General features: G+C 37.5%; 1 protein-coding gene across 1 annotated transcript in view; it reads left to right on the top strand.

Annotated features, from left to right (window-relative positions):
* The window catches only part of EDNRA (endothelin receptor type A), a 78,203-nt gene that overhangs the window by 39,154 nt on the left and 25,004 nt on the right, over positions 1–14,045 (top strand). Inside the window, exon 3 of the mRNA XM_020890902.2 lies at positions 1,749–1,876. Within this exon, the coding sequence (XP_020746561.1) occupies positions 1,749–1,876 (128 nt within the window). The remainder of the gene's footprint in view (positions 1–1,748; positions 1,877–14,045) is intronic.

The raw sequence follows: 14,045 nt of genomic DNA, 5'->3' as shown, positions 1-14,045 counted from the left end.
GATGTATGAATTGGAAAATTTGTTCTCATGGATTTCAGGATCTTCTGTCTCCAGGAATAAACCAACCATCCAACCATAACAGTTCAACTGTTTCAAACCTTATCCTATAACAATTCCTACATGTTTAAATTACATCTCTCTAGTCTTTAGTGGAGAATTACTGTTGTGGAACAAAATACTAAACTCTCATCCTATAAAAAGTAATTTTCAGGTCTTCTTTTTAGGGAGTGATTCATCCCAGAAATAATGTTTTGTGTCTTTACTTGCATCAGGCATTAATAACTAGCAATCAGCAATGGTATAATTATTTTTTAGCTTCATGAGAACTGAAAGTGTTTAGGGAACTGTTTCTGTAAAGAGTTCACTGGTTGTCCCTGGACAAGAGTTTATATGGAAATTCTAAGAAGACACCAAGCAAGACCAGTAAGAATGAGAGGGAAAAGATATTTGAGACAGGACTGGATTGAAGGAAAAGGCCTTTCAGAAAACAATACAAAAAAAGCGAGGGAGGAAATATGTTTAAAAGTCATACAGAATCTTAGCCATAAAAAATATAATTATAGAGAGCCCTATGTTATTAAATTTTCAAAATGCATATGTTCTGATTTTGTATTTCTGGGGTAAAAGTTTCCCAACCTCTTTCCATGGACTCCTATTAATGACCACACCAGCCATGAAATTAATCCTCAGTGTGTTAGACATGGTAGAATAACATTGGAAGGTCAACTTAGAGTTCGTATGGCAGTGGGTACTTTGAAAAAAAAGGAAATTTTGTCAAGTTAGCATGGTATTATTTCCTATTGAGTAGAGTAAGTTTAAGTTCTGAGTCACTAAGCAAACATTAGAAAGGAAATCAATGCCATTTTTGCTCTTAAAAAGGCATCATATATTCAGTTGGGACTTCCTCCCTCCATTTACATAGCTGCACTGTTATTTAAGCCCATGCTTCTAGCCCATTCATCTAAGTAGATGAATATCAGCAACTCACAGTGGGCTTGTGTTCTTGCTACTTCTCACAGCCACTAGAGGGTCATCACCCTTTCCTTAGAATTTCAAAAATGTCAAATTGTCAACCTGGAAGAATAGACATTCCTGCAAACACTACAAACTGGTCCCAGTAACCACATTTTCCTGTGTGATAAAGAGAGAAATCTTAGCCTAAACAAAGATAGGTCACTGGTGTCATACCTGCTGAGGCAAGGCAGCCTGTTAAGCACAGAGGAAAGGGTGAGTTTCAAGTGATTTTAGGTGTTAGCCAGCTGGCAAAGCCAGTATATCCTAAACCGCTTCATTTTCCCAGTATTCTCCATAACATCTTATTCAGAGCTTTGGCTGCTTGTCAGGAGTGAATATAATCTCCCAATGCCACTGGTTGAAAATGACTCATTTAACTCATGACTTTGTAAGAACTGCTCAAAGATGACTTCCTGCTTCTTGGTTAAACTGTCATCCAAACCCCCAACTTTTGCTCCTCTGAAAAGTAGGCCGCGTGACCACTTCCTGTAAGATCAAAGATTTATCTCTTGTTATTATATTTATCATTCTCCACATCTTTCAGGGTTAAAAAAAACTTGCTGAAGCATTAAAATATGAAAAGATAATGATGATAATAATCTCCTGTTATCACTCCAACCGAAAAGCATCATAAATGATAAAATTTACAAGTCTAGAAGTGTGATTAGAAACGTGTGTCCAAATGTCCCATGCTGGCTCTGCCATTTATCTTACACGCTCTTTCCTTTTTTCAGCTGCTGGCTGGGCGCTGGCCTTTTGAACAAAATGACTTTGGCGTTTTCCTCTGCAAGCTGTTCCCCTTTTTGCAGAAGTCCTCAGTGGGGATCACCGTCCTTAATCTCTGCGCTCTAAGCGTTGACAGGTAATGTGGCTCTTGCTCCTCACTCTTTTGTTGGGATTCCTGCTGCTCCTGCTGCTAAGTCGCTTCAGTCGTGTCCGACTCTGTGCGACCCCATAGACGGCAGCCCACCAGGCTCCCCCGTCCCTGGGATTCTCCAGGCAAGAACACTGGAGCGGGTTGCCATTTCCTTAGAGAAGTATTTTTCTCGGAAAGAAGAGAACTCAAGGAGTTTTGAGAGCGGATGCCCACGACAGTGGTTCGTTGGTTCCCAGGAATTAAACTATTGCCAGTCTTGCTGTACTGTTCAAAATTACTTTCCACAGTTGCTGATTATTAGCCGTCTTTGGTTTAGGCCACCTGCACCTAGAGCATGTTGCCAGCTTTATCCATTTGACATCCTTATGGCAAAGAGAAGCCCAAGGAATATGTTAGATGGAATGAACTTTGGAAAAGGAAATTCTAGGACATCCAAACTCTGTATTTTCAGTGGTAGATTTCTCATTGGAAAAAAAAAGATATGGCTCAATTATATTTCTAAAGCTTGATTCCTTGAACAGAGTAATGAGTACTCAGAATTATATTCTAATCTATGCTTAAAAGTCTTCCTAAAAAGAAGACAATAGAAGTGCCCTTTCATCCAGCTCTGAAAAACCCATCAAGTGTCTCAAAGTCTTTCCACAGTTCTTCTCAAACATGGATGTCAAGACTTCTTTAAAGAGGTCCTTCTAAATTCCATGAATTTCTAGAAGGTATTTTATATATCTTCTCATTTTTATAACGGGAATTATAAAAAAATGAAATTAGGAACTCTGTGGTGCTCTTTTATATTGAATACAGTCCTTTGAGGGCTTCCAGGTAGCTCTAGTGGTAAAGAACCCACCTGCCAATGCAGGAGACATAAGAAATATAGGTTCAATCCCTGGAGCAGGAAGACTCCCTGGAGGAGGACATGCAACCCATTCCAATATTCTTGCATGGAGAATCCCATGGACAGAGTAGCCTGGCGAGCTATGGTCCATAGAGTCACAGAGTTGGACACGACTAAAGCAACTTAGCATGCATATATAATCCTTGGCAAATGCTGTTTAATGGCCTATTTAAGTGGTTTACCTACAATTTAGAAGAGGTCTTCATTTTTCCTTTCACATTCTAACAATCACTTTATCAGAGCACCCAAGTCCCATCAATATAGAAATAAAAGGCCCACTTTCTTAAAGAACAGTGTAAGTGTTTACAGATATTCTGTTATTTATCATTTACAATTAGTTTTCAGGACCAAAACTTTTATTGTTAAACCATAAAGATACTCATTCCATTGGTAGTAGAAAATTAAAATGATATCCTTGTTATAAATGTATGGTTATAATAATTGTGAAACACGGTATTATTAAAAATAAATTTATTGCTGAAATCAAAACAAAGAAAATTTCATTAGCATTTAAGTTGCAGAAAGGTATTGACAAAAATTATAAACACAGCAATGGTAAACACAAAGATCATAAATAAAATCATGAATAATTAGGATTTGCAGTGATTGTCAGGAAAACCTGAGGTCTATATAGGTTTCTTCTGCATCACATCAGATGTTAAAGACTGCTACATACAAATATTTACATACCATAAGTAATCACTGTATCACTTCCACTTAACGAATAATTGTTACTTGTGACCATGTCTGAAAATATGAGCAAGCAAATAATCTGGATTTTATTCACTAATGAGTTCTCACTCTGCCATTCCCACTCCTAGCACCCCAATAACATCAATTTTAGATAATACAATACTTATGATATGTAAAATAATCATGACAATTTTTTTAAAAATTGTGTTTCCTATATGCAAATTCTTCCTAAATGTTATTCTTAAGTGTTATAAAGCTACAATTGTGAAACAATGTGGTATATACCCATAAATACATTGACAAATCAGTGCAAGAAACAGAAACAGGTTTCAAAGTGTACAAGGATATAATAGGATATAATAGAGGCTGAAATCACTAAAATAAGTATACAATAATATAATAGAGGCTGGAATCACTGTGATTGTAATGGGAAAAGGAAAGATTCATCAACAAATAGTGCTATGTACCATCTGGGGAAAAAACATGCTAACAGCTTATCTTGTGCTACATATCAACAATATTAGTTACAATTATTCACTTCAGTTCAGTTCAGTCATTCAGTCGTGTCTGACTCTTTGTGACCCCAAGGACTGCAGCACACCAGGCCTCCCTGTCAGTCTCCAACTCCGAGAGTTTACTCAAACTCATGTCCGTTGAGTCGGTGATGCCATCCAACCATCTCATCCTCTGTCGTCCCTTCTCCTCCTGCTTTCAATCTTTCCCAACATCAGGGTCTTTTCCAATGAGTCAGCTCTTCGCATCAGATAGCCAAAATATTGAAGCTTCAGCTTCAACATCAGTCCTTCCAATGAACACCCAGGACTGATCTCCTTTAGGATGGACTGGTTGCATCTCCTTGCAGTTCAAGGGACTCTTAAGAGTCTTCTCCAACACCACAGTTCAAAAGCATCAATTCTTCGGCACTCAGCTTTCTTTATAGTCCAACTCTCATATTCATACATGACTACTGGAAAAACCATAGCCTTGACTAGAAAGACCTTTGTTGGCAATGTAATGTCTCTGCTTTTTAATAGGCTGTCTAGGTTGGTCATCACTTTTCTTCCAAGGAGTAAGTGTCTTTTTATTTCCTGGCTGCAGTCACCATCTGCAGTGATTTTGAAGCCCAAAAACTAAAGTCAGCCACTGTTTCCACTGTTTCTCCATCTATTTGCCATGAAGTGATGGGACCAGATGCCATGATCTTAGTTTTCTGAATGTTGAGCTGTAAGCCAACTTTTTCACTCTCCTCTTTCACTTTCATCAAGAGGCTCTTTAGTTCTTCACTTTCTGCCATAAGGGTGGTGTCATCTGCATATCTGAGGTTATTGATATTTCTCCCAGCAATCTTGATTCCAGCTTGTGCTTCATCCAGCCCAGCATTTCTCATGATGTACTCTACACATACATTAAATCAGCAGAGTGACAATATCCAGTCTTGACATACTCCTTTTCCTATTTGGAAAAAGTCTGTTGTTACAATTATTACCATTTATTAAGTATTAGTATGTACCAGGCCCTGTTAAAAATACTTCCCAGAAATTGTTTTATTTAATCCTTATAACACCTGTGATGGTGCTGTAGTTATTCCCACTTTACAGATGAGGAAGCTGAAGTTGAAAGAGCTTAACCAAAGTCACTCAGCTACATAGTTTTGGAGGCAGTGATTAAATAAAAGTAGTGTGTGTTCTTAAACACTATGCTTAATCATGCAGAAACTCAAACCATCAAGCAGTAGAAGAAAATAAACCAGTATCTTTTTGGTCTCTAGAAAAGGAAGCGTTTTTAAACCTAAAAAGGATGGTAGAAAATCTGAGTAAAATTATAAATGCATTTTAGGACATAAAGTTTTAAAAGAAGATCAAACATTCATAAAATTAAAAACCAAAGAAAGCAATAATCTGGGCAGTCTATTTACAGCAAAACTGCATGTTAATATTCTTGGTATTTAAAGAATCCATACAATTAGTAGTTAAAATCTTAATACTTTCATATTAAAAGGCATGAGTATAAAAATCGCCAAAAAAAAATTAAAATGACTAACATTAGTCATTAATATGAATAATGTTCATGTAATCAGAGAAGTTCTTATTGAAAAGCATACTTCTCTGGTAATGATAGAAACTTGAACAGCCGCTCCGGAAATTAAAGCCCAACAAATGCTTTTGCCTTCTTTTTCTAATTCACTTATTTATTGACTGTGCCAGGTCTTTGTTGCTGTGTGCAGGCTTCTCTTCTTGCTGAGCACAGGCTCTGAGGCACTCAGACTTCAGTAGTTGCAATTCCCAGGCTCTAGAGCACAGGCTCAGTAGTTGTGGCTCACAGGCTTAGTTGCTCCAAATGGATTTTCATCCATTGAGCCATTTGGGAAACCCTACTTTTGCCCTCTGACCCAATAATTACAATTTTTAGAATAAATCCTATGGAAATGATCCAAAATTTGAACAAAGGAATTAGGTACGTAAACGAGATAATTTACAGAAAATGTTGAAAGCAACATTTTAGGGAAAAGGATAGGGATGTTAAATGCAATTTAAATGTGTAGGTTTATGAATATAAAATTTCTTGAAAGTAATATGATCAATATTACTAGTAGTTATGTCAAGGGATAGAATAATGGGTTTTCATCATATTATTAGTAGTTGTCCTATTAATACAAGCAGAAAAATGTTCTGAAAGTTTATTTAGTTTTATTATCTGTGACCAGTTTTCTTTATTTATTTCATGGTATTCTTTACATTTTATTTTTCTCATTTGCCCAGCTCATTCCTATGACTTTTATTTTATATTAACACTAATTTCCTATGACTCTAGCTGTAAAACACAAACATATATAGGCCTTGTGTGGAGAAATACATGTACATACTCAGCTCAGAGTTATTTCCACGCCTACACTTGCCTTTACAAAAGCACCATCAAATTTGGGAAAATAACATTTTATTTTAAAAATTAGTTTTTATTTAGGAAATTTCCCAAAATTTAGGTAAAACCTAGGATGATAACAAGTTTTAGGAAAGAGACACTCAGTGTTCTAAGAAAACTGCACCTCTGAGGAAACATCTAACCAAATCCAGAAAAGAACAGCCTGTGACACAAGAATGAGAAGCAGGAGAAGGAAGACAAGGAAGATGCTTGGCTCCTATAAATAGTAAAACCTTTTTGAAGGCAGCTGGGTATAATCCTCTGAGAAGAGAGGGGTTGATGAAAAGAGAGACCAAGGAGAGAAAAGAATTTGCTTGGTTTGATAAGAAATATAGGCAACTTTTCATCTCTACAGTATATTTTCATGTGACAAAATTTACAATATGTGCTCTAAATAGTGTTATGTGCTATAGTTTAGTGGTCCCTTCTGCAGTTCATATGAATCTTAATATAGAAAATATAAAATTTTTTCTTGGAACTTTCTTGGTAGTTAGGTTCAATTCCTGGTCAGGGAACTAAGATCCCACATGCCATGAGTCACAGCCACAAAAAAAAAAAAAAAAAAAGTATAAAAAATTAATTTTTTTCTTGATTGAAAAATATTTTAGGGTACTTATTCCTCAGTGACATACCATATCATGAATTATCCCTAGATTGAGAAGCATAAGTCATCATTTAGTTCAACAGAACAATTGGAGAGAAGAATATGAGGTACAGACATGAAGAATCAGGCCTGGCTGCTGCTTTAGAGTTTCAGTGGTTGTGAAGATACAGACATGGGAACCAGGAAGAATGAAATGCACAAGGGAAATAGTCATGCAATGGGATTCCCCAAAGTCCTAAGTCATCAAAAACTTCCAATTCCTTCCTTATTTCATCTTGTTCTGCCCCCTCTCAGGGGACAATATTGCTTCAGTATCCCCAGTATAAACCCTCCCTGTAAAAAGGAAAATTATCCTACCTGTAGATAGGAGGAAGAAGGGAACTGGGAGGAGATGATGGAGGAGGAAATGGAAGGATTGGGTCATAGACTCCTATTTCTGGTGTAGGTTCACCTCAACCATACCCTGTCCTCCCCTAGCTCGTGCAGGGAGAAAAATTAACTCAATGGTTCAATCACAAGTTTTCAGTTATGTATCAAGTAAAATGTCCTTGGTTTGAAAAAAAGAAAGAAAAAAGAATGCCAAGCATCTCTTTCATTAAGACTTGCTCTCAGTTTTTTGTTTGTTCATTTTTTATTTTATTTTGTTTGGCTTCATCAGATCTTATTTGCAACATGAGAGATCTTTAGTTTCAGCATGGGAACACTTGGCTGTGGCATTGGGATACAACTCCCTGACCAGGGGTCCAACCGGGACCCCCTGCACTGGGGGCGTGGTGTCTCAGCCACTGGACCACCAGGAAAGTCCCTAGTCTCAGTTTCAGATCAAGGAGATGAACCGTTTTAAAATTCCACTTTCTCAAAAGTCTGCCTTAATCCAGATTTTTCCCTGGTAATCAATTCACCATCCTGTGTTCCTTCAGTCCTTTCTTTATAAATTGTTGCATTTCACTTGGTACTGACTCAACTTTGAGATCTGTATGGAAGGAATCTTTTTTGACATTTCTATTTCAAAAGCTTTCACACTGTAAAATGAATCATTCATACTTAATTCCTGAAGATTAGATACCATTTGCTTTGCATCTTGATTTGGTTGCATTATATCCTACTAAAAATAAGAAAATTTCTTCCTTAAAAAAAAAGCAAACAGTAGAAAGAGGGAAATTGGATTCTGTTATGAAACAATTTGCAATTTGAGAATCTCTGCTTTCCTTTTTTTTTTTTTTTTTAATTTTTATTAGTTGGAGGCTAATTACTTTACATCATTACAGTAGTTTTTGTCATACATTGATATGAATTAGCCATGGATTTACATGTACTCCCCATCCCAGTCCCCCCTCCCACCTCCCTCTCCACCCGATCCCTCTGGGTCTTCCCAGTGCACCAGGCCCGAGCACTTGTCTCATGTACCCAACCAGAGCTGGTTATCCGTTTCACCCTAGATAATATACATGTTTCAATGCTGTTCTCCTGAAACATCCCACCCTCGTCTTCTCCCAGAGTCCACAAGTCTATTCCATACATCTGAGTCTCTTTTTCTGTTTTGCATATAGGGTTATCGTTACCATCTTTCTAAAGTCCATATATATGTGTTAGTATACTTTAATGGTCTTTATCTTTCTGGCTTACTTCGCTCTGTATCATGGGCTCCAGTTTCATCCATCTCATTAGAACTGATTCAAATGAATTCTTTTTAATGGCTGAGTAATATTCCATGGTGTATATGTCCCACAGCTTCCTCATCCATTCGTCTGCTGATGGGCATCTAGGTTGCTTCCATGTCCTGGCTATTATAAACAGTGCTGCGATGAACACTGGGGTGCACGTGTCTCTTTCAGATCTGGTTTCCTTGGTGTGTATGCCCAGAAGTGGGATTGCTGGGTCATATGGCAGTTCTATTTCCAGCTTTTTAAGAAATCTCCACACTGTTTTCCATAGTGGCTGTACTAATTTGCATTCCCACCAACAGTGTAAGAGGGTTCCCTTTTCTCCACACCCTCTCCAGCATTTATTGCTTGTAGACTTTTGGATAGCAGCCATCCTGACTGGCGTATAATGGTACCTCATTGTGGTTTTGATTTGCATTTCTCTGATAATGAGTGATGTTGAGCATCTTTTCATGTGTTTGTTAGCCATCTGTATGTCTTCCTTGGAGAAATGTCTGTTGAGTTCTTTGGCCCATTTTTTGATTGGGTCATTTATTTTTCTGGAGTTGAGCTGGAGGAGTTGCTTGTATATTTTTGAGATTAATCCTTTGTCTGTTGCTTCATTTGCTATTATTTTCTCCCAATCTGAGGGCTGTCTTTTCACCTTGCTTATAGTTTCCTTTGTTGTGCAAAAGCTTTTAAGTTTCATTAGGTCCCATTTGTTTATTTTTGCTTTTATTTCTGAAATTCTGGGATGTGGGTCATAGAGGATCCTGCTGTGATTTATGTCGGAGAGTGTTTTGCCTATGTTCTCCTCTAGGAGTTTGATAGTTTCTGGTCTTACATTTAGATCTTTAATCCATTTTGAGTTTATTTTTGTGTATGGTGTTAGAAAGTGTTCTAGTTTCATTCTTTTACAGGTGGTTGACCAGTTTTCCCAGCACCACTTGTTAAAGAGGTTATCTTTTTTCCATTGTATATCCTTGCCTCCTTTGTCGAAGATAAGGTGACCATAGGTTCGTGGACTTATCTCTGGGCTTTCTATTTTGTTCCATTGATCTATATTTCTGTCTTTGTGCCAGTACCATACTGTCTTGATGACTGTGGCTTTGTAGTAGAGTCTGAAGTCAGGCATATTGATTCCTCCAGTTCCATTCTTCTTTCTCAGGATTACTTTGGCTATTCGAGGTTTTTTGTATTTCCATACAAATTGTGAAATTATTTGTTCTAGTTCTGTGAAGAATACTGTTGGTAGTTTGATAGGGATTGCATTGAATCTATAGATTACTTTGGGTAGTATAGCCATTTTGACAATATTGATTCTTCCAATCCATGAACACGGTGTATTTCTCCATCTGCTTGTGTCCTCTTTGATTTCTTTCATCAGTGTTTTATAGTTTTCTATGTATAGGTCTTTTGTTTCTTTAGGTAGATATACTCCTAAGTATTTTATTCTTTTTGTTGCAATGGTGAATGGTATTGTTTCCTTAATTTCTCTTTCTGTTTTCTCATTGTTAGTGTATAGGAATGCAAGAGATTTCTGTGTGTTAATTTTATATTCTGCAACTTTACTGTATTCGTTGATTAGCTCTAGTAATTTTCTGGTAGAGTCTTTAGGGTTTTCTATGTAGAGGATCATGTCATCTTCTGCTTTCCTTTTATGAGCTGAATCAAATTATGTCCTCCCAGGGAGAGTCTGTGATTTATATATATATGTGGCTTTTGAGGGAAAATAATGGGAGTGACTGGGCTCAGCAGTAAAGAATCCACCTGAAAAGGAGGAGATGCAGGTTTGATCCCTGGGTCAGGTAGATGCCCTGGAGAAGGAAATGGCAATCCACTCCAGTGTACTTGCCAGGATAATCCCACGAACAGAGGAGTCTGGTGAGCTACAGTCCATGGAGTTGCAAGGAGTTGGACACAACTTATCAACAAAACAACAATTCATCCAAGCTCTATACAATTCATTACTTCATTGATAGCTTAGTGAATACTAATACTGCAGGATCAAAAAAAAAAAAAAAAAGGCCTACCTTTCTCAGTCTATCTGTTTGGTTTGGGCGTTGTTTTTTTAATATTTATTTATTTATTTGGCTGTTCAGGTCTTAGTTGCTGCATGTGGGATGGATGAGGGATCAAAACCCAGCCCCCTGCATTGGGAGTGCAGAGTCTCAGCTACTGGAACACCAGGGAAACCCCCTCCCTAGAGGTTTTTTTTAATCTAAATAAGGTAAACAAAACAGAGAAAGCTCATCACTTATACCAGCCATTACCAATAATTTGAATAAGTAGTCTTACATGCTTTAAGTGGCAAGCATTCTATGTTACTTTGTTTCAGGGAAAAAGGAGGGGCAAGGATTGGAAAGAGGAATTCAATGCTATTCTTTGTAAGGTTAACAGTCCCATTTAAAGTGGGAAATGATGAGGGTCAGACCAGCAAAGAGGTCTGGTTACAGCTCCAAAAGGTAGTTAAAAGCTGCCTGGGAAAGGAAGCTATAAAAAGATAAAACTCCTTTAACTACTACTCCAGATGATGTGTAATTAGATACCTGGGAAAGTTGCAAGGATCCATTAATAAGGCAACTTGGATTGATTTGCGTCAGTTCCTATCCCTCTTTTCAAGTAGTTACGCAGTGGTTTCTGTGATAGTCTCAAAGACTGACCGTAACACAAGAAGCATGGAAGTGACTTTGTAAAACACTTCACTTTTGCTTAGACTTGGTCTTGGCTTCTCTTTTTTCTCCTGTGTTTTGATTTTTCTTTCACCCTGCATGTAGTGGGTTTCCCTGGTGGCTCCTAGGAAGTCGTAAAGAATCCGCCGACCAATGCAGACGTAGGTTTGATTCTTGGGTCAAGAATATTTCCTGGAGAAGGAAATGGCAACCCACTCCGGTCCTCTTGCCTGGGAAACCCCGTAGAGAGAGGAGCCTGGCGGGCTGCAGTCCATGGGGTTGCAGAGAGCTGAACACGACTTAGGGACTAAATGACTAAACAACAAAAGCCGTGTGTGCCGCAGCCCAGGATCTCATTTTGGAGTCTGCTCCCAGGATCTCATTTTGGAGTCTGCTCCCAGGATCTCATTTTGGAGTCTGCTCCCAGGATCTCATTTTGGAGTCTGCTCCCCGTTGCAGAGTTTTTCACTCTTTTAATTCTGTTGTCAAGATCAGGTGACTGGGTAGTCTTGCTGCCTCATTTTTCTTTGGTAAGAAACTATCCCCAAGCTGAGTGGTTTAGAACAACCATCATTTTCTTACAGTCTGACCGTGTTGTGGGGCAGAAATTGGGGCAGTTCTTCCACTCCTTGTTACTCTGACTGGGGTCTCCTGGTGGATTTCAGGTGGCTCCTGAGCTTGTTTCATGGTTCCAAGACTCACATGACTGGCGCTTTGATAGGAATAACTAGACACGCGAGCTCAGCGGAGCGCATCTCCCTCTCCACGAGCCCAGGGCTGCTCAACACTGCTCCAGGCGGCTCGGAGCTCCAGGGTACAACCTGCTGCTCCGTGGAGAGGACAGGTGTGAAACTCAAAAAGCATGATTCCAGCTGTGTTCAACTGGTCCGAGCAGCCACAGGCCAGCCCAGATGACTCACCCCACCAAAGAAGTGTCCAAATATCTGCAGCTAGATTCCACATGTATTCGTTAATATACAATACTTGTATTTTTCTTTCTGACTTGCTTCACTCTGTACAACAGAGATGAGCCTATTTGCAAAGCAGAAATAAGAGACACAGAAGCAGAGAACAAATATATGGACACCAAGGGGGAGGGGATGGAGGGATGGGATGAGTTGGGATATTGGGATGACATTATACACTATTGATACTATGTATAAAATAGATAACTAGTGAGAAGGTACTGTAGCACAGGGAACTCAGTTCAGTTCTCTGTGATGATCTAAATGGGAAGGAAATCCAAAACTGAGGGGATGTATGTATGCATATAGCTAATTCACTTTGCTGTACAATAGAAACTAACAAAACATTGTAAAGGACTTATACTCCAATAAAAATTGAATAATATATATGTACATATCTGCAGCTGTCTTTTTGTTTTTTAATTTTATTGATTTATTTTTTCTTTTTGTTGTTAAAGTATAGTTGATTTATAACATTGTGTTAGTTTCTGGTGTATAGCAAGGTAATTCAGTTTTACATATATAAGCATTATTCTTTTTCAGATTTTTTCCATTATATGTTATTATATGATATTGAATATGGCTCCCTGTGCTATACAGTAGTTCCCTTGTTGTGTGTCTATTTTATATATAGTAGTGTATAACTGCCAATCCCAAACTCCTAAATTATCCCTCCCCTCCTTCCCCTTTGATAACCATAAATTTGTTTTCTATGTCTGTGAATCTGTTTCTGTCTTATAAATAAGTCATTTGTATCATTATCTTTAGATTCAATATGTAAATCACATCATACAATATTTGTTTTTCTCTGACTTCACTGAGTATGATAATCTCTGGGTCCATCCATGTTGCTTCAAATGGCATTATTTCATTCTTCTGCAACTATCTTTTAATCCATCTCACCTGGCTTCTCTTTAACATTCTTTCTGCTGCTGTGTTGCCCCCAAACCTCTGCATGGCAATTAGTTTGCCAATCACATAGGAGACACAAATCATAAAAAAGTGTTACGAATGGCCATATTTGTTGCTAATTAATGATGTACATAAAGATGTAAGTGCTATTTTGCCTTATGAAAGTGGCAAAATTGAAGAAAAATAAATTCTAATGAAGGGAAGCATTGGCAGGCACTTAGTAGAAACATTTTTAAACGTACTTAAGCTATTTTTTCATTCCTTTGATTCAGTAACCTCAGTTAAGATTATTAACCCAGGAAAATCACTCAAAAAACCTGTATATGCAAACATAGTTATAGACATGTTTTTTACAAACTTGGAACACTGGAAATAATGTAATCATAGGAGGAAGATTTAGGTAAATTTTATCAATATCTTGTTATACTGTGTAGCCATGAAATTAATAAATGCCATTCCTATGTAGAAACATTAAAAAGTGAATACAAAATTGTAGCAAAATTGACAAGATTATAATATATATTCAAATCATACTTATGAGAACAGAAATGGGCAAAGGATAAGGAGAAATGAAAATAGATTTTGCTGAAGTAATCCTTTGAATTTAAATTTTCTTTTACATTGTTCATTGAATAATATTTACTTTTATTTCCCAGATCATAAAGATTCAAAAACATGTATTAAATGACTCTAGCCTTGAAAACATGTATAATAACTATTTATAGACGTACACAGTAGCACACATATTTTACATAAATATAACATGTAATTTATTCTTTTATTTTGCATGCCACATGACAGGGTTCAAGGTGGGGTCATGGGAAAAGACTGCCCTGGAACTTGGCAGACCAGAG

This window comes from Odocoileus virginianus, chromosome 12, assembly GCF_023699985.2.
Source record: "Odocoileus virginianus isolate 20LAN1187 ecotype Illinois chromosome 12, Ovbor_1.2, whole genome shotgun sequence".
Taxonomy (NCBI): Eukaryota; Metazoa; Chordata; class Mammalia; order Artiodactyla; family Cervidae; genus Odocoileus; species Odocoileus virginianus.
The sequence above is the reverse complement of the archived record's forward strand: the minus strand, read 5'-3'. Positions and strand labels throughout refer to the sequence as shown.